Source organism: Alexandromys fortis, unplaced genomic scaffold (genome assembly GCF_014885135.2).
Source record: "Alexandromys fortis isolate MF-2015 unplaced genomic scaffold, M_Fortis_MF-2015_v1.1 scaffold_28, whole genome shotgun sequence".
NCBI classification, from domain to species: Eukaryota; Metazoa; Chordata; class Mammalia; order Rodentia; family Cricetidae; genus Alexandromys; species Alexandromys fortis.
This window is the reverse complement of record NW_026067901.1, coordinates 9,369,953-9,393,304: the sequence shown is the minus strand read 5'-3', so window position 1 is coordinate 9,393,304 and position 23,352 is coordinate 9,369,953. Positions and strand designations below refer to the sequence as shown.

General features: G+C 45.8%; 1 protein-coding gene across 3 annotated transcripts; it reads right to left on the bottom strand.

Moving 5' to 3' along the window:
• Nucleotides 1-7,452: 7,452 nt before the first annotated feature.
• Nucleotides 7,453-23,214, bottom strand: Alg12 (ALG12 alpha-1,6-mannosyltransferase). Of its 3 annotated transcripts, XM_050129974.1 has the most exons (12): nucleotides 23,070-23,214; nucleotides 22,439-22,741; nucleotides 22,264-22,339; nucleotides 19,978-20,336; nucleotides 19,771-19,903; nucleotides 16,520-16,693; nucleotides 15,369-15,563; nucleotides 13,298-13,401; nucleotides 12,493-12,716; nucleotides 8,478-8,647; nucleotides 8,319-8,394; nucleotides 7,453-8,187 (listed from the first exon to the last, which is right to left on the bottom strand). In XM_050129974.1, exons 4-12 carry the CDS (start codon nucleotides 20,311-20,313, stop codon nucleotides 7,956-7,958), a joined length of 1,644 nt encoding a protein of 547 aa, XP_049985931.1. In that variant the 5' UTR covers nucleotides 20,314-20,336; nucleotides 22,264-22,339; nucleotides 22,439-22,741; nucleotides 23,070-23,214; the 3' UTR covers nucleotides 7,453-7,955. The 3 variants fall into 3 exon arrangements, with proteins under 3 accessions (XP_049985931.1, XP_049985915.1, XP_049985924.1); XM_050129958.1 differs by lacking the exon at nucleotides 22,439-22,741; XM_050129967.1 differs by lacking the exon at nucleotides 23,070-23,214 and having other exon boundaries at nucleotides 22,439-23,063.
• Between the last annotated feature and the right edge of the window lie 138 nt (nucleotides 23,215-23,352).

The window sequence follows — 23,352 nt, the reverse complement described above, 5'->3', positions numbered from 1 at the left end:
CCCTTTCACTTCTGATCACAGCATAGCAGCTGGTGACCAGCTCTCATCACAAAACTTACATATAATTAAAATGATCTTGCGGGGCTGGTGATAAGGTTTAATGGGTAAAGAAAGGTACTTGCCACTAAACCAGACAACCTGAGTTTGTTCCAAGAATTCCCAAAGTTGTCCTCAGATCTTCGATGTCCACACAGATGATGCCATGGTGCACACCAAGCTGGGCATGTTCTGTACACCTGCAATAAGAGTGAAACTTTCTGAAAACAGCCAGGGGCAGCTGAGGCTGCTGGATGTGAAGAAACTAGGAAAGGAAGCAAATCCTATAATTTCTAACTTCTCTTCCTGTTGGAACATTTACTGGTGCCCTGTATATGAGACCAAACAGAAGATGATGCCAGAGTTGGCAACAGGGCCCTGAGCCATGAAACCAATGGTACTTGAGTGCTGTGGAATAACCTCAAACTCCAGAGACAAAGGTCTTAGAGAAGAAAGAATCTTAGTGTGGGCCACATCTTCTGTGTGTACCTTCTCCTAAGGAGACAGGTGCTGCTTCCTCTTATGTCAGAGCCTGCTCCAACAGTCAGCTATGGTACCTGGAGGAGGGCGCAAGGATTGAGGAAATGGCAGATTGAAAAAATTGAGAGAAAACACAGGATGGATTCAGGAGGTCTGTTGGTAATACCAACCAGCCCCAAGTCTATTTCTTGGCCAGCATATATAGTAATTATAGGCAAAAAGCAAATCAAAGAACAGCACAATCAGTTAATCACCTCCCTGCACTGTCCTCGAGAGGAAGAAACAAGTAGCTTCATCTATCCCTTGGGTCCTGCTAGCAGCAGTTTGGATTTTGGCTGGCATTCAACAGCCTGTGTCTTAATAGATAATGTGTTCTCTCTCATGGGCAAAATACTCTTTTCCATGGCTTAATCAGAACTTTCTCACAGCCCTCAAGTATACTAGAGCAAGCAGAGCAGACAGGCTTGAACTCATGACTGTTAAGACAAAATGGACTCCAGATGGAAACTGAGTCACATGTGGACTACCATAGTCTTGGACCACTCTGAAGCAGAGGTCCATAAAAGCTAAAGAGGCAGCCTGAAGCAGGTGACAAACCAGTTCCTAAGTGCCTGCCACAGAGAAGCCCCGGGGACTCTAGGTGAGACCCTTAGGGCTGTGAAGGTGAGCAGACTGTATGAGCCTGTGGTGCTTTAAGTCACCCCAGCCATAGTTGCATAAGGATGACTTGCCCGCCCTTTCAATGGAAGGACAGCTTCTACAGCTTCACATTTATAATTTGACTCAATAAAAATACCACTGAAATAAAAACCAAATGCTAAAAGGTAGTAATAATAGATAATAGAAACAGACACTTGATCCAAATACTAGAGTTTTCCAATGTGAGTCTCAATCAGTTGAGTAATGCAGATACACCTTGACTTAAGATGAATTACACCTAAGCTGGGCAGTGGTAGGCAGAGGCAGGTGGATATAGAGAATGAGTTCTAGGATGGCCAGGGCTACACAGAGAAACCCTTTCCTTAAAAAAAAAAAAAAAAAAAAAAAAAATCAAAAAGATGGGTTATGCCCTGACCTGTCAGAAGCAGGAAGTGGGAATGTGAGTTGAAGGTGTGTTTAACATTAAGCTGCTGAGGGTAAGAGCAGCCGAGCCTTTAGAACTGCCTTCTCGCCACAGGTGGGCTGCTGCAGTGAGGACTGAAAACTTTGAATCCAGGTCAGTTAGGTGTCTCGATTTCCACAGCTTGTCAGTTGCCCCCTTCTCAGGCATATCTAGTGGTCTGGGGGTCTCCGCAGCCACCACAGCCCCAGAATACCTATATGTAGCAGAATACTTATCTATAGAAGGTCAGAAAGTAACTCGGTTCAACATGACTGAGTAACTGCTACTCATTCAAACTTTGGGAGTCTGATCCCAAGTAGTTTGTTTTATTTAGGTGTATTTAAACACAGCGCAATCTGGTGAAAATGTTCCTGGTGATAATTAACAGAATTCCGTGTGCACAAATAAAGCTTAAGGCACAACTATTTTGAAACTCTTTGTAAAGTACATATGGTGTCTTCCATAAAGATGGTTTTCTAGGTTGATTATATGTGACCCCTTTCATACAGAAAGGTTCTGTAGATGGATAAGTTTACAACAAGGGTCTGGGGGAGGATCCAGTGTAATCTTGGATCCACATAGATACTGCAAAGGTCACCAGGCTATTAGCTACATTCATTCCCAGCCTTCTGAGAGGGTAACAGGTTATACATTCCTTCCTTAAAGGAACAACCCTGTGTCTTTAACATTACTTGTTCACTGCTTGTCTGATCTTCCACATCTTAACATTCTCCAGCAAAAACAAGATAGTCAAGTAAGTGAGATCCTGCCAGCCACAGGTAAATGTGGCCACCATTGCCTCCTGGAACATAAAGGGAAATGTGTAACTTGAGCACAGACTTGAACAATGACCTTTGGCTGGTCTGACCCATGGACCCGTTCACAGCACCAGGCTGAATGGCACTCAGCTACAACTCAACATCCCCTTCCACCTTGCAGATTCTAGTATTACAGAATGCAGAAAAAGCCTCTCCCGTTCTTGTCAGCTTTTTAGTGTTTTTTTTTTTAGTCTATTGTCATATTATTTTTATTCTTTGTGCTTAAAAAGCCTTTGTTTTATTAATCTTACATTTATCTAATATATTTTCCTTTATTGTATAATTGATTTTCTCCTGATCTTTTCCTTATATTATTTTTTATATCTGGCTTTCTTTCCCATGTCACATTTCTTCTTTATTATTATTTTACTCTTTCACTTGATGTTATTTTTGACGTTTTCGTTTCTGTGGTTATTGGTGTATTTGTCTTTGGTTGAGTTTGGTTGTATTCCTCTATCTGTTTTGGTTTGGTAGCGTTGCTCTTACGGTGATTAGTTTTCTCTCAGTGCTCCTGACAACCGAGCCTCAAGAGAAAGCTGCTAATGAGGAAGACTCCCAAGTGAAACTGGAAGAGACTGCCTACCTCCCAGGATGTGAACTGTAGCTTACAAACATGAGAAACATGACGAACCAAGGCAACATGACTCCTCCAAATGGTGAGAACTCTTCAACAACTAAGACCAAATATACAGAGATTTTAAATTGCTAGATAAATGATTCAAGAACAGTATTTAAAATGATAGTTACCATAAGGGGGATAAATGAAGTTAATTCAGAACTGGACAAAAAAGTCAGCTGTTGGGTCAAAATTAGCACAGGGCCTGTACCTCAAGGCCTATAGGACAGAGAAAAGCCTGGCTCAAGTTTGAGTGAGGATGAGACAGCAAAAATTAGGTAGATGCCCCTCCAGCCAGAGGGAGGGTTTGGCTGCCTCTCATTGAATGGAGGTACCCCCACATCACACCATGTCACTTAAGTTATATAAGCTGATGCTCACAGCAATAAACTGAGTTCCTGCTTGACTCGACTCCCTATCACGTCTGATTGTCCTGCATTGTGGGGCAGAATGTGCACTCATCTTTCCCTGGGGATTAAGGAGGCTCAAGAAGCCAGCAGTCAGCAACATAAATGAGAAATTCAACAATGAAATTGGGAGTTTGAAGAAGTAAGCAGTTTAGTGGTATATTATTTGTGTTTTAATAAATAAAGCTTGCCTGAAGGTCAGAGGGCCAGGCTCTAAAACACCTTTAACCAATTCTATCCAGTCTTTAGGAATAATTCTATTACAAACTGATCATGAATTTAACATTTGCTTCACAGACCATAAATGCATGCCATATGAGGCTTTGACTTTCTTGAATCTCCTTAACATTGGTACAGGAGTCCAGTTAGTTCTAACAGAGTTTCTGTCATTTGGCAACTCCTGTAAGGTTACTGGATGTATAAAGGTTGGTGGTTGAAAACCTTAGGCTGCTCCTCTCTGTTCTTATAGTGCAATGCTGAAATTTGTTCTCCATTAAATTCCTCTGTCTGGATATGAATATCTCTGTGATCTGTTTTATTAGGTTTTCCTAACACCTATATTTTAGCACTCAGATTAACCAACTTTTTTAGTGATAAGACAAAAATGATAGGGCTGGAGAGATGGCTCAGAGGTTAAGGACACTGACTGCTCTTCCAGAGGTCCTGAATTCAATTCCCAGCAACCACATGGTGGCTCACAACCATCTGTAATGAGGTCTGGCACTCTCTTCTGGCCTGCAGGCATACGTGAGAGGAATGTTGTATACATAATAAATAAATAAATCTTTTAAAAAAAAGACAAATGATAAAGCTGATAATGTTTACAATTGACACTACATGAATCTCATCTAAATTAGATATCCTCACATTTAATCATTCCATTTTCAAACTATCATATATACAAAGACCCAAATCCCTCCATTGTAATAGTTCTTCCAATTTTTTAATGTGTGTGGGGGATCTCCCTCTTTTAACGAATTCCTTCCTTCAACAATCCCCAATTGTCTTACCAAATCTACCGGCGATGTTGATGAAGATATGAAGTTTATTGCTGCTGCTAAGAACAGTAAAAGCCTGAATGGACGTCAAGGCAGCTCTCTAGTTTGACAGCATTCCAAGAAGGGGGTTCAGGGAGAGCCCACAACCTATAGTGAAGAGAGAGAGACAGAGTCATCTGAAAAAAACTCACAGATGATTGTTCTGAAAAAGCACGTGATTGTTATGTATTGGGGGGGGGGGAGGCTGCCTGAAATCAGAACCAGTCAAAGGCAGGTGAATCCTGTGGCGTTTGGAGTGCAGGTGCTTCTGGAGTTTGGGTGGCAACTGGAGACTGTTTCAGAGAGGCTACAACAGGAAAATCCCAAACTTGCTCAGGGGAAAAAGAAAAGAGAGCCTAACCAGGTGGTGCTGGAGCCCCATGTGCAGCTACAGTCTGTGCCGGTGGTTAAAAAGCCATAGGTAAATGGCTTTTTCATGAATTTGTACCCCAATTGTTGGGCGCCAATTGTAGCATGAATAATAAAAACCCAGAGATCGATACTGGGATTCAACCTGAAGATTAGAGAAGCAAAGCATCCAAGCCACTAGAGAGCTCTTACTCCTATGTAATCTTCAGACTAAAAGAGCGAGTTCCTGTCTCACCCCACCTTATATTCCTCTTTAGTGCTAGGATTAAATCCGTGCACCACCACTCAGTCTCATGGCTGAGTAGTGTGGCTGCTGGGATTAAAGATTTATACCACCACTGCCAGGCCTGTATGGCTGACTAGTGTGGCTGTTTTGTGTTCTGGTCTTCAGGCAAGCTTTATTTATTAAAATACAAATGAAACATTACTACATCTCTGCCTGTCTTTACAAAGATAACAAACAATGACACTAATGACCAAAAAGAGGCAAGGTGTGCTGGAACACAGTCTCAGAATGGAGTCATATAAGGGGAATTCTGAGTGCTTGTGAGAAAACTCCAAGAAAACAAGAATCTTGTGACCTCCATTTCTTCAAAATCACAGAATTGTTCTTGGAATGAGCTTTTGTGCACCTCCCAAGTGTAGCAGATAGGAATGACTTTAGACAATTCGTTACACCTGGCTATTGTAGTTTGTATACATGCCTCTATGAAAAATCATGTGTTTGTCATGTGTGCTTATTATGATTGTAGACTTTACACATGACTCTTCTTAACCCTCAGGGTATAAACTGCCTGATGTTCTGAATCAAGTTGGCTGTTGCAGATGTTAGTCTACCTCATTTTCAGGCTCTATCCCCTTCCCACCCCTGCCTAGTTCCACTACCTTTAGAGTGTAAACAGGGATGAGAAGGAAACCTCCCTGTGCTTGCCTCTAGTAGTGCCTTGATCCCTAGCACAGTCATGCTCTACAAGCTAAAAAATGATGGGAGTATGGTAAAAGCTCATAAGACTGAACGCAAAGAGCAAAGGCTTGCAGACACACACAAATACACCTTATCTGCACTTCAGATGGAAAACAACCATACCGAGGCAGGGCAAGGGCCATCCCAAGAAACTTACCGACAGTGTTTGCACACCCAGTCATGGGCAGGGGAGTGAACTGCAAACAGATCTTGACCTCCCTCTGGCAAGTTTGTTCTGTGCAGCAAACTAGCACAGTAATTCCAGAACTACTTAGTGTGTACTTTTGTTACTGAACAAAGTACCAAGTGTATGGATACTGCCAAGAACCACGGTTTTTATTGTGGAAGGGGACTGCACTATCGTGGCATGGAGGATGAGAAGAACTCCATGACATGGGATGAACTCTATGGGTATTGGGGCTGAGGACAGAGTTTAGTACATGCTAGGCTAGCATGCATGAGACCCCGAGTTCAATCCTCAGGCCTACCAAACAGGTAGTATAGATATGGCCCATGACTGTCCATACATGTTCATGTGTGCACATGCAGGCATGTACAACCTCATCTGTCTACAGGAAGGACCTAAGAGCAGATATCCAAAGAGCAACAAGGATACCCAACCCCAGATACCATCCTAAAATCATTCTCCTCCAAAAAGAACCAGGGCACTTGAGAGAGACATGACTAGTCCTACAACCCAGGAGGACACACACTTCGGAGTACTGTACACCAGAAACATTCAAAGGGGCAGCCCAGGAGGACACAAACTTCGGAGTGCTGCACAACAGAAACATTCATAGCGCCATGTCACAAGGTAAGCACCAAGTGACAGGGCTCCCATTGTCATATCTCTCACCATATAAACACCAGAACTAGGAATGACTTACAGACCATTGCAGTTAAGTAATCCAGAGTACAGAGAAAATAAATACATGGATGTGGGTACGTATAGGTAAGGAACAGGGGAATAATGGCTGAGAGTGTTCACAATGCTAATTGGGGGTCAATCACACAAAACACCGCATCAGGACACATCTGTGCTGTGTGTCATGGTCGTGCAGAGAAGTCTGCACCTCTAAGCTGAGACAGACCAAAGGTTATATACTTCAAACCACCAGCTTTCAGAGACTTAGAAATAGCCGAGGGATAGCTCAATTGGTAAACTGCTTGCCTTGCAAGCATAGTGACCTGAGTTCAACCCATAGAACTAATTGGGGTGGGGGAATCCAGGCATGCATGTGGTATATACTTGGGAAGCAAGAGATGTGGGTCCCTGGGGCTCACTTGCCAGAAATCAGAAAAATGGTAGATAGTGCCTGAGGAACAAAAGCCAAGATTGTTCCCTAGCCTTAACACACATGCACCAGCTGTACACATCTGAAAAGAGTGCGCATACACGCAGGCACAAGTCTTCATAGCTGTGTAGTGTCCTGTACAGATCTGTGCTATGCACACTGTATGTGTGGTTTCTGCCTGCATATTGGATGCATGATGTACCTGTATGACTGGCACTGTCACACTTCATAAATGAATGTTCAGTACAATGTGACAGAGCCAGTGACCCCTGCTGTGAAACCAAGGTAGAGACTGTCTGTCCCTGGAAGCAACCACAGAACAAGACACTATAAGAAACCATAATTTTTATTTCTGTTCTTTTATAAACATGTTTATGTCCTAGGAATCAACAGCTGCAATAAAGGGTGGTGGGGCTGCCCTGTGCTGAAGCTCCAGGTTTATATTATGGTCTCCTGAGGCCATGGCAACAAGTGTGGTTCAGGGGCAGGAAATACACAGAGGGTCACTGCAGAGCTAGGGCGGCAGGGTGCTCTAGCCTGGCTCACTGTCCCACTGGTTATGAACGGTTCCCAATTTTAATATAAATGATCCTGTGGGCCACCTAACCATGGCAGACAGGTCTGAGCCGGCCATTATCACATCTGGTGATAGGTCCTGGGCTCCACATTCTCTTAGCCCTGTGCCCTAGGTGTGGCTATGGCAGGGCCCTGCCTGCGACAAGTCAACACCAGGGGCAGGCTGGAAGTCCTTGGTCCTTTTCTTTGTTTTCCTGAACTATCTGCACCGAGTCAGAAGGATCCACTTGAGGCTCATGGTGAATGACCATCCTCTCAGGCCGGCCCACGCAGCCGCTCCAGAAGCACCAGTTTTGTCTGTAGGTTGACATCAAAGGGTGGCAGTTTCGTTGGAGTCAGACTCACACCTGTAGTGCCCTCAATACTGGCCAGGACACGGTGTGTATCCCTGTAGAGGGCCAGGTGCCCGGGCGCTGCCTCCATGAGGATGTGTGTATAGTCCAGCATGCACTTTGCTCCAGGGTGCACGTCCTCCCTCTTGTCATACCTGGGAGAGAAAAGCTACCTGTCTCCACTGCACTCATCTTCGCCTGTCTCACACCTCTCCCTACCACCTAGGTGCCACTGAGGTGACTTCTAGGTGGCCTCCACCTGTAGCATAATACTTCAGAAACAAACCTCCAGTCATCGTTGACCTGCAGAAACCGTGACACACCTGTCTGGGCAGCAGCCACATCAATGTGCAGATGGACATCTAGAAAAGCAAATCTCAGTTAGAAGTCAACATGGTACCTTACTCAGGGCCAGCCTGGTCCCCAGGGAGCACCCTATACCAACCTGTCTGGGGTGGCACCAATTCATGTAGCCGCTGCATCGCAACACCACCAGGATAGTTGAAATGGGATACATAGAGGGATGTGGCTGAATATGCCACATTTACCACGATGTGTCCTATCACAAACAGAGCTCCCATCTTGTACAGCCAAGACTTTTTAAAGTTATTCAGGCTGTGAAAAGAAAGATATTCAATGAAAAGCATACGGTGGCAAGAACACCAGCATATCCAATCACATCTAGGAAAAGTGGTCCTAGAGTATCAGCCACTCCAACTTCACCAAGTCATTACAAGCAGGGAAGCTACTCAAAGATATATCTGGGTAATCAGCCAAAGAATAAAAGGGCTCTGAAACTGCTTTTGCTAAAAAGCACCAGCTCCTCACCTGGGACCACATGGTAACTAAAAGCAGACAAAAGCCTGGCATTCCCGGGTTCTTTCTGCATGTCTCCTGTCTTGAGACTCTGGGTCCCTCACTGGTTTAGTTCTGAGTCTAGATATGTCACATATCAAGGAGTCTTGTCTATAAGCTGATGACAGCGAACCCATTTCATGGTCTTCAGGTTGAAGGCACAGAGTAACTGAGATATCTTACTGTCTACTTTGACAATGTCCTGCTCCAAATCCACAGAAGGCACCTTAAGTCTCCAGTTGTCCTAAACCCCACAGACAGATCACCCCCAGCAGGAATGGTCATCTCAGGGTAACTGGACTGTCTTCTCACCTCCTTGTAGAACCAGAACTGAGATAATCATCAACCAGACCACACTGACCAAGACTTCTTAATTATGCATACCTCTTGCCCCTACCTAATTCTGTTTAAACTAAAGCTCATGTCAGTGCTCCCTCATCTGTTCTTTTTAATGTGCTTAGTCTCTTTTATTGTCATGGGGAAAGACAGACGGTTGTAACTCCTGAGCTTAAGCTAAGCATGCCCTAAAATACTCAAGCAACCAAAGTGACTAAAATACCATCTGAAGAACTCTGCGGTTGTGCACAGTGGTACAGACCTGGAATCCCAGCACTGGGAAGGCTGATGAATAATGATGACAAATTTGAAGTCAGCCTGAGTCACATTGTAGAACTGTTTCAAACAAAAGGGGCCGATGAAAGAGCTCAGTGGGTAAAATCACTTGTCATGGACGCCTGGTAACTTGAGTACAATCCCCAAACCCACATACAGGTGTAAAGAGAGAACTGGCTCCACTGGCTCCTCTGACTTGCACATTCATGCCATAGTATGTGTACCCCCCAAAATGCACACTTGGGGGGGTATATTAATAATATAAGTAATAAAAACTTCAAATTTCCACTCAAGATGCCAATTCAAGTTTATACTATATTTTTTTAAAGGCATTTAAAAAGACTCCTCAGTTTAGGGCGGAAGTCCAGCTCATAAGCCACACAAAGCAAATCAAGGACTCCAAAATGCCAGTCTGAGGACAGGGAGGAAGACTTCAACAAGGTGCCCAGTCCTGGGGTATCTTCTTCAGTGTGCTTGGAATCTCCAGACCAATAGCCCAATCCTGTACCAGGTCCTGGGATTGGTTCACCTTGTCTTCCTACCCAAGACTATCTTTGATTGAAAGGAGGGGTCGCCATATTCTATGGAGACATGAGTGTGGTCTGTGTGTGCACCTCTGTGCACAAATGCACACATTCAGGTGTGTGCATGCAGCAGTCAGAGGAGAACATCAGGAACTGCCCTCTATCACTCTCCATCTCATTCCTTTGAGATAATGCCTCTCATTGAACATGGAATCTGCCAGTTTTTCAATTAAGCTCAGTCATAGCAACCCTCCTGTCTCTGTCCCCCATCACAGCTACCACAGCACTGGATTGTTACATCTAGCTTTTTACAGAGGTGCTGGGGACCCAGATGCAGACCCTCACGCTTGTATAACAAGCATTCTTACCTAGGGTGCATCTCCCTTCCTGACACTAGGCTTATAGGTGTGCACTAACATACCCAGCTCCAAGATGTCTTTATCTTTGGTCTTCTTGGTCAATTTCTGGGAATAGCTTTACATCCATTCTCTAAGTCATCCTGTCTAAGTCAGTTTGCTACTCACCTGCACTGATCTAGACATTTTAAATTTGTTTGTTTAGGGTCTTGTATAGTTCAGATTGGTTTTGAAATGGCTATATAGCCAAAGATAACCTTGAACCTCCACCTCCTGAACAGTTACAGGCATGTACAACTGCACCCAATTTATGTGGTGCTGAGGTTGAATCAAGAGCACTGGGCATGCTGAGCAGGTACTCTACAAACTGAGCTTCATCCCAGCCATTTTCCTGATTTTAATTTTTTTAAAATATTTATTTATTTTGTATACAACATTCTGTCTGTGTGTATGCTTGCAGGCCAGAAGAGGACACCAGACCCCATTACAGATGGTTGTGAGCCACCATGTGGTTGCTGGGAATTGAACTCAGGACCTTTGGAAGAGCAAGCAATGCTCTTAACCTCTGAGCCATCTCTCCAGCCCCTGATTTTAATTTTTGAGAAAGGCTCATCCTATAGCTCAGGATGATCTGAAACTCATTATGTACCTTGGGATGGCTCAAGTTGGTGTTCCCAAGTACTGGGTTTATAGGTGTGAGTCACTACACCTGCACCATTAGATTTCTGTAGGCAACGAATGCCACCCCCACCTTCCCTGAAGTTTTGCCTTTAAGACTCAATTAGGTTTGTAAGATCATAGCCCACTTCAGCTTGAACCTGGTTTCTAAGCTGCAGCTTAGGTCACCCCCAAATAAACTCTGGGTTGTCTTCTGTTCTATCTCAGTTGATGGGACACGACCACTGCCTTCATTTTCACTGTCAGCCATCTGAAGCTGACTTTAAACAATGGCCATGAACAGCTGTGACAGACTATGACAAAGACTGTGACAGAGAGGAGAATGTCTGCTCTCTGGACATTTAAGAAATAGTCTATCAACCGACTATTTCTTAAACTGTTGGCCTCAAATACAGATTTTTCAGTACAATTTCACCAACTCTATTCCAACTAAGGTACCTGAGTAAACTATGACAGGGTTGAGAGAGAGGTCAGGTGGAGGTGGTGCACGCCTTTAATCCCAGCAATGGGAGGCAGAGGCAGGTGGATCTCTGTGAGTTCAAGGCCAGCCTGGTAATAAAGCAAGTTCCAGGACAGTCAGGGGTGTTCTACAAAGAAACTGTGTCTTGAAAAACAAATAAACAAAATGGAGGAGGAGAACTTGTCATCCACAAACTTGTTCTTGCACACTAATTAACATCCACCTTAGCTGGGCGGTGGTGGCACATGCCTTTAATCCCAGCACTCGCGAGGCAGAGGCAAGCGGATCTCTGGGAGTTCTGGGAGTTCGAGGCCAGCCTGGTCTACAAGAGCTAGTTCCAAGACAGGAACCAAAAGCTACAGAGAAACCCTGTCTCGAAAACAACAACAACAACAACAACAAAACTGAAAAAACATCCACCTTCACCTGTGACCCCAGCCATAGCCATGGTCTATACCTTTCATGGAATTTTGAGCTGACCCAAGGCAGAAAGCACACAAAGATAAAAGAAGCAAGAGGTACATTGTGATTTGAATGTTAAACCAGCAAACTTAGTCATTTTTTTTTCCTTTTTTGAGACAAGGTCTCACTAAATAGAGCACACTAGCCTTGAACTCAGAGACCCATTTACCCCTGCTTTTGGGATCAAAGGCTGTGCTATCACACCCAGCACAGCAAACCTGTTTCTAATGCAGTGTTAAAAATACCTATCAGCAGCCAGGTGGTGGTGGCGCACACCTTTAATCCCAGCACTTGGGAGGCAGAGGCAGGTGAATCTCTGAGTTCGAGGCCAGCCTGGTCCATAGAGCTAGTTCCAGGACAGGCTCCATAAGCTACATAGAGAAACCCTGTCTCAAAAAACCAAACCAAATCAAACCAAACCAAAAACCATATCAGCTGGGTAATCCCCAGCACCCCCAGAAAATACAGTAAAAGTGAGGTAGCAGACAAGAATCTCAAGGATGAATCCCTCACATATAGGTGCATCCTCTGGCAGCCATGATGTTGAGTGCAGGGAAGGTATAGATGATGAACCGCAGCTCCTTATGCGGGAGGAGAGAGTACAAAGCCACGAATCCCAGGCTTGGCAGGGCCAGTGCATGGGTCCTCTTGTCCACTGCTCCCAAGGGTATGAAGAGAAGGCTGCAGCCCAGGCCTCGGGGCAGGGCAGAGTAGAAATACCACAGGAGCGGGGAGGTCTTGAGGTCAGGTTAAGGAAGCACAGATATTGTCAGAGATTGAGTCACTGTCCACTTAAATGAACGAGGATGGTAACAGCATCAAGGCTGAAGTGGCCCCAAAGACAGTTATGCCAAAAGACACAGCAGAGACCTGCTCAGGAGCTATAGGGATGAATGCTCTCGGCACAGCATTCTCAGCTAGAGGAATGAGTTCCTTTGTTTTTCACAGCATTAATAGATGAGATGGCATGTTGTCAAGTCATAGCTACGCTGTCCTTTCTAACCATGAGTCTATCTGAAGTACCTGGTGATAAACGTTGTCGAAGGCAGACTATACTATGAACCATGGCAATGCTCCCTAAGACTAGGCGATGCTTAGGGAGATTTTGACACATTAAGATATGCAGAAGGCATTACCGTCCTCAGTGCCACCCAGGGCAAGTGAGTCCCAGGTGTGAGCAACAGAAGCTTCTGCCCTGACACTTAGATAGCCACCCTACCTGTGCCGGACCAGCTGCCTGACAGGGAGACAGGAGACAGAGGCCAGGGTCATGGGGCTGACTAGCCTGTGCACTCCCACTCAAATGCTGAAAGGATACACCCCAGTTGGAACTTTTGTTCAGGACAGTGTTGTACCAAAGCACCTTTCCTTCTGGCCATACAAGGTATCTCCAGAAATAGGAGTCCACAGCCACCGTCAGTCCTAATAACAGAACGAAAGAGTCTCAGTAAGGTACATGTGCACTAGGCTTAACTAACCCCACAAAGTGGCTGCATGGTCACAGAAACTGCCAAGAAGCTTCCCATAAATGGAGCTAGTGGTGTGTGACACCATTTCCCATCAAGTATCATCCCTAGCACAGGGCACAATGCCCTCCTCTAGCCTGGTCAAGCAGCTTAAAGAACAGTGGGTGGATGCAGGTTTCCAGATAGAAACCACCACTAGAGACAGAACTGGAGGTTCTACTGTTGCCAAAGTTTGGATCATCTACTACCATCTTTAAAAACAAACAAACAAACAAACAAAAAAACAGAAAAAATCTCAATTTTTCTTTCTGTTTCTGCCTGCTGCCTGTAGATCAGGATGTAGGCTCTCAGCTGCTGCTCCAGTGCCATGCCTGCCTGCTGGAGAGAGGACTCAGTAGTTAAGAGTACAGATTTTCAGAGGGCCCAAGTTCAGTTCCCAGAACCCACAAATGAAGGCTCACAACTGCCTGTTACTTCAGTTCTAGGAAATACAACATAGTCTTCTGGATTCTACAGGTGCCTACAATCACACACCCATTATTACCACACCAGGATACATGTGTATAAACATATCTGAAAGTAAATAAAGATTAAAAGTCTTTTTTGGGCCGTGGGTAAAGGAATTTGCTGCCAAGCCTAATGATCTGAGTTCAATCTCTGGGGTCTAACTGCCACAAGTTGCGCTCTGACCTCCAAATGTGCACTGTGTGGCTCATGTGTGGCCATGCACATGCACACAGACAGACAGACAGACAGACAGACAGACAGACAGACAGACAAACTCACTAAAAAAAGTTAAGTGTAATAAAATACAAAAAAGCAAAAAACAAATCTGAAGGGTTGAGACGACAGCTTAGTAAGGAGCTGTTCTTACAAGCAGGAAGGCCTGTATTTCATCCCAGAGCCCGCAGAAAAAACTAGGAATGGATTGCATGTAGTGGTGCATGCCTCTAATCCCATTACTCAGGAGGTAGAGGCTGGTGGATCTCTGAGTTCAAGGACAACTTTGTCTACAGAGTGAGTTCCAGGACAGCCAGGACTACAAAGGAGACCCTGCCTTGTGTGTGTGTACATATGCACACACACTCCTGTCATTCATATATATATATATAGCCAAGTATGAGATTGGCAAGACACCTTATTAGCACACACACACAGTGGCTAACAACTGTCTGTAACTCCAATTCCTGAGAATTTGATGCTCTCTATGGCCTCCATGGGCACCAGGCACACATGCAGTACACAAACATATATACATGCAAAGTACCCATACACATAAAATAGAAATAATATTTCTCAAAAAAACTAGGAAAAAAACAAACCAAGGTGGCTAACTCAGTGAGTAACGACAGAGGTTGAGCTCTGGATGCTATACGCACATGCACACACTGTTTCAAACTGCCACACTTGTAATTTTAGCACAATGAAGGCTAACACAGGAGGAACTTGAATTTGAGGCCAGCCTGGGCTACACAGTGAGTGTGGTGGTTTGAAAGAGAATGCCCCCCATAGGCCAATAAATTTGAATGTTTGGTTCCTAGTTGGTGGGAGTTTAAGAATGATTAGGTGTGGCCATATTGGAGGAGGTGTGTCACTAGGGCTGGGGTTTGAGGTTTCAAATGAGGCCATACCAGGCCCAATCTCAATTTTTCTTTCTGTTTCTGCCTGCTGCCTGTAGATCAGGATGTAGGCTCTCAGCTGCTGCTCCAGTGCCATGCCTGCCTGCTGCCATGCTTCCTGCCATGATGACCATGGACTAACCTTCTGAAACTGTAAGCAAGCTCCCAGTTAAAAAGCTTTTCTCATAAGCTGCCTTGGTCCTGGTGTGTCTTCACAGCAATCCAACAGTAACTAAGACAGTAGGACTCTGTCTCAAAATACCCAAACTGAAATACACACAAACAAACCGAGATGTTGACTTGCCTAGACAGAGAATCCCTGCTGGGACAGCATGCTGGAGCAATCTGGCTACAGACAGTCTTCTTTGGTATAAGGTCAGCAGCAGCATAAGGCCCAGTAGCATGCATAGCTCAGCCCTGAAGGCAATGATGGCGAAGGCTGAGAGCCAGATAAAGAGGGCCCACTGATGCTGCAGCCAGGCTGTGAGGGCTGGAAGAACTGCAAAACAAAACACACACAATAAGGGAGATTCACTTTCTTCCTTTCTTTTTTTGTTTTGTTTGTTTCTGTTTTTCGAGACAAGGTTTCTCTGTATAACAATCCTGACTGCCATGGAACTTGTTCTGCAGACCAGGCTGGCCTTAAACTCATAGAGATCCACCTGCCTCTACCTCTAGAGTGCTGGGATTAAAGGCGTGCACCCCCAGGTTCACTTTCTTTTTTTTTTTTTTTTTTTTTTTTTTTTTGATTTTTTTCAAGACAGGGTTTCTTCGTAGCTTTTTGGTTCCTGTCCTGGAACTAGCTCTTGTAGACCAGGCTGGCCTCGAACTCACAGAGATCTGCCTGCCTCTGCCTCCCGAGTGCTGGGATTAAGGGCGTGCACCACCACTGCTCGGCAGGCTCGCTTTCTTATTATAAAAGACACACACACACAAATCACTCTATGGGGGCTGGAGTGGTAGCTCAGTCATTAAAAGACTGGCTGCTTGGCTGGTGGTGGTGGCGCAGGACAACTGACAACTATCTGTAACTCCCGTTCTAGAGGACCTGATGCCCTCTTCTGCCCTCTGCAGGCACTGTACACACATGGTATGTTTAAATACATACAGAACACTCATGTACACAAAATAAAAATACATCTTTAAAAAAATTACTCTAGAAGCTGTGACTGCTCAGCACTGTAGGGTTTAAGGCAGGAGGATCTAGTATTCAAGGCTAGCCCTGACTACAGACAAACTCCAAAGATGCATACTCCCCTGCTGGGATGGCACACAGGTACGCCAGGGTAGTGTTTTCTACAAAGTGCCAACCGTGAATACTGAGATTCCTGCTTCCATAACAGGAGACCCTGAGCAGTTTATGAGGAGCCAATGGGGTGGGGGCAGTGCGATGGGCTGATGTGTGTGTGCTTAGCTGAGGTGAGGGACCAGAAGGTATACTCTGGGGCTACATACCCACAGCCAGGGCCAGCACGTTGGGAAGGGTCCTCGTACAGTAGAACATGAGGTGAAACTGTGTGGCTGATATCCAGCAGAACATGGCAGCCACTGTGGCCCCGAACTGTCGTCTCACTTCTTTTTGTAACGTCCAGAATCCAAAAATCACTCCAAGTCCAAGGACTCCTCTGACTAAATAAGATGAGCAACAAAATCATGTCGTGAGTGACTCAAGAGCATGCATGGATGATGAAGCCAGGGGCTCTGAGTGTCATTTGCAGTGCTGGTCAGTGACAATATGCAGGGGACCACCTGGGAGTGCACATTTGGTACCAAAAGTGGCCATTAGAGACCTAGGGCCTGTGTTTACATCGAGACCCACACCACCCAAGCTTCTTCTCTCCTTGCAGTCCCACAGGCCTGGCTGAGTGTTTGCTGAATGCTGGGCAGAGCTGGAGAGCAGTGTTGGAAAGGCAGGATAACCAGGGACCTCTAGACTGGGTGGAGGTGGGGGACAGTGCTGATTAAGGTTCGACTCAAACCCAACCCTGTGAAGCATCCAGATCATGCTGTGGTGGGAACACCAGCTTCAGGGGCAGGAGAATGAATGGAAACTATCCCTGGAACAAGTGATCTTTTGAAGACAGGTGAGACAGGTACCCCTGGGCAGGGCCAGTCCACATATTCTCAGAGTCGACAAGCCTTATTAGCCACTGGCCAGTGGGTGCCAAGGCCTAAAGCGATGGCCCAAGAAACCGTTAGCCATGGGAGCAACCTCCGAATGGGAGCTGCAAACTTTTAGAAGCTAACCTGGGCTTCCCTTTTCCTGTGTACTACTGGATACTGGATTCAACGCACAGATGTCTCACTTTGGGACCCGAGTCCATGAGAATCTAGGTCCAGGTGCTGTACTGATGCTACCAGGAGCCTGCACTGCACTTCTGTTTATGATGTCCAGACAAAGCTCTTTTCCTTCCTTTAAGGTCCCATCTGCTCAATCTGTCACCTGAATCCTAAGGTTCCCTTCTTCCCAAACTTCTGCCTGAGTCCTGGACAAGGACAGTTGATCATACAACCTCTATTCTAAGATGGCTATCATATCCCTGAGAGGACTCGCTTGGGCCACTTAAAGGAGCTGGCATCATCAGAAATCCCATGCTTATAGCAGATGAGAACAAAATGTTAGTGTGCTAAAGCAGTTGGCATACCCAGCTCCCCAAAACAAAACCACCACAGATTTCCTTCAGGGGCTGAGGCTTGGCCCTGCCCCATTTGAGGCTCCTTCACACCTACATAGGAGCTGCAGTCTACAGGCTGCCTTGGGCAGTGACAGGTCTCCCTGACCTAATTAGCCTTTCTGAGGAGTAGGCTGAGTTTCCCTCAGGAATTCAGCTTTTAAAACTTCCCATGGGGGTTAGAGAGATGGCTCAGCTGTTAAGAGCAGTGATTGCTCTTTCAGAGGACCCAGGTTCAAGTCCTAGCACCCACATGGCAGCTCATACCTGTCTGTAACTCCAGTTTCAGGGCATCTAACACCTTTACACAGAAATACATGCAGGCAAAAACATAAATGTACATAAAATCTAAAAAAAATAATAATTCCACATAGGCTAGACAAGCTAAAATCTGACTATGGCCAGCTTTGTTAGACACAATAAAATATTCTAAATTGGAAAAGTATGATTTTTGGCTAAAATCATACTTTTCCAACTTAGACATCAGGTTATAGAACAATGTGCATATAACTTTCTTAACCTAGTATATATTTTTTATTAATTAATTAATTTATTTATTATGTATACAATATTCTGTCTGTGTGTATATATGTCTGCAGGCCAGAAGAGGGCACCTTATTACAGATGGTTGTGAGCCACCATGTGGTTGCCGGGAATTGAACTCAAGACCTTTGGAAGAGCAGGCAATGCTCTTAACCACTGAGCCATCTCTCCAGCCCCCCCTAGTATATATTTTTTTAAAAAAGTATTGAGTCAGGGATTTAGCTCAGTGGTAGAGTGCTTGCCCAGTGAGCGCAAAGGCCTGGGTTCAGTCTTCAGCTCAGGGGTGGAGGTGGGTGGGTGGGTATGAGAGATGGCTTGGTGTGGTGGCAAACATCTTTAATCCCCAGGAGGCAGGAGGCAGAAGCAGGCAGATCTCTGATTTCAAGGCCAGCCTGGTCTATAGAGTGCACTCCAGGACATCCAAACAGCCAAAGTTACATAGTGAGAAAATGTCTTAAAAAAGAAAACAAAAATACAGATGAGTAAGGGGTGCTGGACAGGTTTCTCAGCAGTTAAGAGCACTTAAAGAGTAAATATAGAGGACCCCAGTTCAATTCCCACTACCCACACGGTGGCTCACAACCATCTGTAATTCCGGTTCCAGGGGATCTGCTCTCTTCTTCTGACTACCACAGGCAAGAGACACATCCATGGTGCACATACGTATGTGTAGCAAAAACACTCAGCCACATTAAAACAAACAACAACAACAAAACCAAAAGAATGGGTCCTAACTATAGAAGTGGGGTGAGCTCTGATCGCCAACATGGCAGTGTGTCTGTCACCAATGGAGACTCACTTTAAGACAGCTAGAGAAGTCAGGTGTGATGGCACACACCTGCCAAACCAGCTTTCAGAAGATGAGGCAGGACTGTGAGTCCTAGGCCATCCTGCGCTACATAGTGAGACCCTGGCTTCAAACAAGCAAATACATATATAAAAATAAAGAGGAATCACAATGTTCTCAATACCCCAAAACAAGTATCTGAAGAAACAAACAAAAAAGTTAAATGTTCTGGTCTTTTTGCTATATCATAAACTGTGCTAAAATACTGTATTATATTTATTATATTATTGTACTAATAAGAAGAAATCTTCTGCATCAATGAAAACTTTACAAAGTACTCATGGGCACAGAGAAGGGACCAGGGGCTCTGTATGCAGACCAGTACGATGACCTCTGACTTTGAGGGCTGTCTGCTCATTCCAATCTGTGGAGTATGCAGACTGCAGCAGCTAAGGCTCTGGGAGTTACTGCTGAGGTCCTCCAGCTGGAACAGGAGCAGGGGAAGCTGTCGCCACCTTCTTCTCTAGGCATGCATCCCATGCGATGTCATGAGGACGTCAGTGGAGTCTAAGGTACAGCTCCTACTTGCTTGTCCCAAGTTTGGTGGCAAGGCTACAGTGAGTCCTGCCAACTCCCACCCTACTCCACCACCCCACAGTGATCATGTGATACTGTTACAGGTCTCACCCATACCAGGCTCTTACCTGTCAACTGAGAGTAAAACTTGGATACTTCCAACAGCGAAAGCACGTAAACCACAGGACTGGAGAACACTGCAATCAACAATGGCCCAAGGAACGTCCTGGGAACAACTCCAGGAAACTCATGGTGGTCATACTGCAAGGAGAATGGGCGGTCAGCACAGCGGCTGGGGAGGGAAAGCAAGTCCCAGCTCCAAGCAGCAGCCTCACCTTGTCTATATCCAGCTGGTGGTACAGCAGATCATGTGTAGCCTGTAGGTTAAAGCTTTCCTCCACCTTGGTATAGGGACAGGCAACAAGGTGGATAGCAGCTGCAGTGACCAGCAGGCCCAGAAACAGCAGGGGCTGCCTGCCTAATGATTTGTTTTTTTTCTTTTTCTTTTGGTTCTTCGAGACAGGGTCCCTTTGTGTAGCTTTGGCTGTCCTGGAACTGGCTCTGTTACCCTTGAACTCACAGAGATCTGCCTGCCTCTGCATCCCGAGTGCTGGAATTAAAGATGTGCGCCAAAAACCTTCTGGCTTGCCTGATGATTTCTTGCCAGTCATGTGGTGCTTTAAACTTCATGGACCTTCACAGAACCAAAGACAAGAAGTGCCCATCATTAACAGTGGTATCCTATACATTCAGAAAGAACAGAAACACGGCTCCTCAATGTCATACTCTGCTTGAGGTCACATTGGTAACGTGTTGGGGGAAGAGGAATCACAGCTGTCCTTGACTACATCTGAAATTAACTAAAGCCCAAGCAGTTGGGTACACCTGTGAGGGATTTTTTCTTAAGTAAATCTTTTGAGGCAGGAAGCTCCACCTGCAATCTGAGCCACCCCTGCCACTGGCAGCCTACATAAAGAACATGGAAGAAGCAAGCTTCCTCTCTTTGCCTCATTGTTCTTTTCACTCTTGCTGGCAATTCCATTCCTTCATTGGCATTAGAGCCTCTTTCTTTAGGATTTCAGTGTACACCGAAGAGCATCTGAAGCCTCCAGCCTCTTGGACCTTTTGCTGGGAGACAGCCATTGTTGGACTACCTAGCCCACAGTCTGTAAGCCATTCTAATAAATAAATCTCCTATATATATACACATGTTTGCATATTTACATATACTTCATTCTATCAGTTCTATTCCTCTAGAGAACCCTGACCAACACACCTTTCTAATTTTTTTGAAAATTATTTTTTATGTGTACGGTGTTTTGCCTATATGTATGCCTGGGCATCTGATCCCCTGGAACTGGAATTACAGACAGTTGCGAGGAACTATGTGCATGCTGGGAACTGAACCCTGGTCCTCTGAAAGAACAGTCAGAACTCCTAACCACAGAGTCATCTCTCCAACTCCAACCCTTTGAAATACAACGATTCTCATAATTCCTATTGTCTTAGTTAGGGTTTATATTGCTGTGACAAAACAGCACGACCAAGAGCAGCTTGGGGAGAAAATGGTTTATTTCATCTTACAGCTTACAGTCCATCATCCAAGGAAATCAAAGGCAAGAAGAACCTGGAGGCAGGAGCGCTGTTTACTGGCTTGCTCCTCATGGCCTGCTCAGCCTGCCTTCCTATAGCACCCAGGACCACCAGTCCAGTGACGGCACAGCCCACAGTGAGCTAGGCTGTCCCACAACATGAACCAAGAAAATGCCCCAAAGTCATTCATCAGCCCTGCATGAAAGCATGCCATGAGGACTTTAGTGAACTGTAAATAATGCCCAGCTTCTTACTAGACCTGGATGGAGGTGGGTGGTCCTTGGACTTCCCACAGGGCAGGGAACCCTGATTGCTCTTTGGGCTGATTTGGGTGGGGGACTTGATTGGGGGAGGGGGAAGGAAATGGGAGGCGGTGGTGGGGAAGAGGCAGAAATCTTTAATAAATTAATAAATAATAAAAAAAATAATGCCCAGCTTGCATTTGCTTGTCCCAGATTTGTTGCAAGGCTACAGTGAGTCTGGCCAAAACCCCACCTGACTTGTGTTAGACACAATAAGGTGTACTGAATTGGAAAGTATGATTTTTGATTAAAAGAAAATGTCAGGTTCTGGAACAATGTGCACATAATATTCTCAACCTAGCACAAAAACAGACAAGGGCATGGCGATGCACAGCCATAACCCTAGCAGTCGAGATGCTGACACAGGAGGAACAAGAGTTCAAGACCAACCTGGGCAAATTGGTAAGAGTGCAAAACCCTGGGTTCAATCCCAGGACCACGTAAAACCTATGTGTGTTGATAGATGTGTGAATCCCCAGCACCCAGGAGGCAGAAGCAAGAGGATCAGAAGTTCATGGTCATCCTTGGTTATACAGAGTTCCAGGTCAGCCTTAGCTATGTGAGACCCAGTCACAAAAAAAGAAGAGGGTGGGACCCACGCCACCGAGACAGCAGCAGTGTGGGATGTGCTGCCTGAGGGACTCTGACTTAGTTGTCCCAACCATCTGCTCCTCACGCCTTTAAAGGAAATCCAAGATTTAGGCTGAAATTATCCTTCAAACTCACCTGATCCTCCTTCCTCCCAGCCAGGACACTTCCTCCCCGCCAGAGAGGGATGCTTTCTGTTGAGGACCAACAGCAGCTATTTTCAAAGACAACAGAAGCTCAGGGTGAGTCAGAATGTTCAACCAGGAGCAAAAAACAACGTCAAGGTAGTCACCAGTACAAAAAAACCACCTACCACGGGAATGGGGGGAGCTGCTGGGCAGCCAGATGGCTAACCACCTTCGAGCGGCCAAGTTCAAAAGGGCCATACTGTTAGCAAGTGTGACTTGGAGAAGGAGGGCACCTCAGACTAGGTAGTACCCTTCAAAGATCCTGTTGTCCCTGTCAATGGGGATTCCTAGGCTTCCACGGAAATGGTCGGAATCACTCGCTCAAATTGTGGCTTTAAGCTGGAAACATCAACGATCTGGTGCAAACGAGGCCTACTTGTCAACCCAAGACCAGATGAAACTGTACGAGCTGCACAAACAGGTGCTCTCTAAAATCCAGACAATTGCGTATCACTTCTCATTCAAACCATTTAAAATTCGGCAGGTCACTGTGTGCCCAATGCCTGAGGCCCCCAAACACACTGAGCCGGTCCCCTAGAGCAGAGCTCAGTTTACAGGTGACAGGTCGGCCGCCAGGTGGGAAGGGTGGAGGACAGACGAAAGGTCCAGGCCTCAGGTGAGACGTCCAGCCCCCATGTGACAGAAGTCCGATACCCAGGTGAGTTGTTCAGTCCCCAGGGTGGGGAACTCAAAGGCCGTCACGCGCGCTAAGGCAGCCCTCTCGGAAGAGCCCCAGCCTCGCCACCTCCCGAGTACCTCAATCCCCAACGGCGAGCTCTGGACTCTTCAACTCTCTCTCTCTCGTCCTGACCCCTCGGAGCTCAGCCGACCGCCCTCAGCAGGAAGCGGGAGGCGGAAACGCGGCCCAGAAGCGAAGTCTTTGCCCGAACTTAACATGGCCACCACAGCGCAGATAGGCGACAGGGGAGAGGGCTCGCGACCCTGAGTAAAGATGGCCACCGCAGGCCGCGAGTAGGGGGGCGGGGCCAGAGGGCAGAATAAAGGCTGCGGTCCCGCCCCTCTCTCGCGGGACGCTGAC

What these genes read in the sequence shown, in the direction of transcription:
- Alg12 (XM_050129974.1), bottom strand. Translation starts at nt 20,313, where the DNA reads ATGACTGGCAAGAAATCATCAGGCAAGCCAGAAGGTTTTTGGCGCACA. An exon ending in CGTGCTGGCCCTGGCTGTGG is followed by an intron (nt 15,564 to 16,519) that starts GTATGTAGCCCC and finishes TTTGTTTTGCAG; the next exon opens with TTCTTCCAGCCCTCACAGCC. An exon ending in CAGGTCAACGATGACTGGAG is followed by an intron (nt 8,188 to 8,318) that starts GTTTGTTTCTGA and finishes TTTCTCTCCCAG; the next exon opens with GTATGACAAGAGGGAGGACG.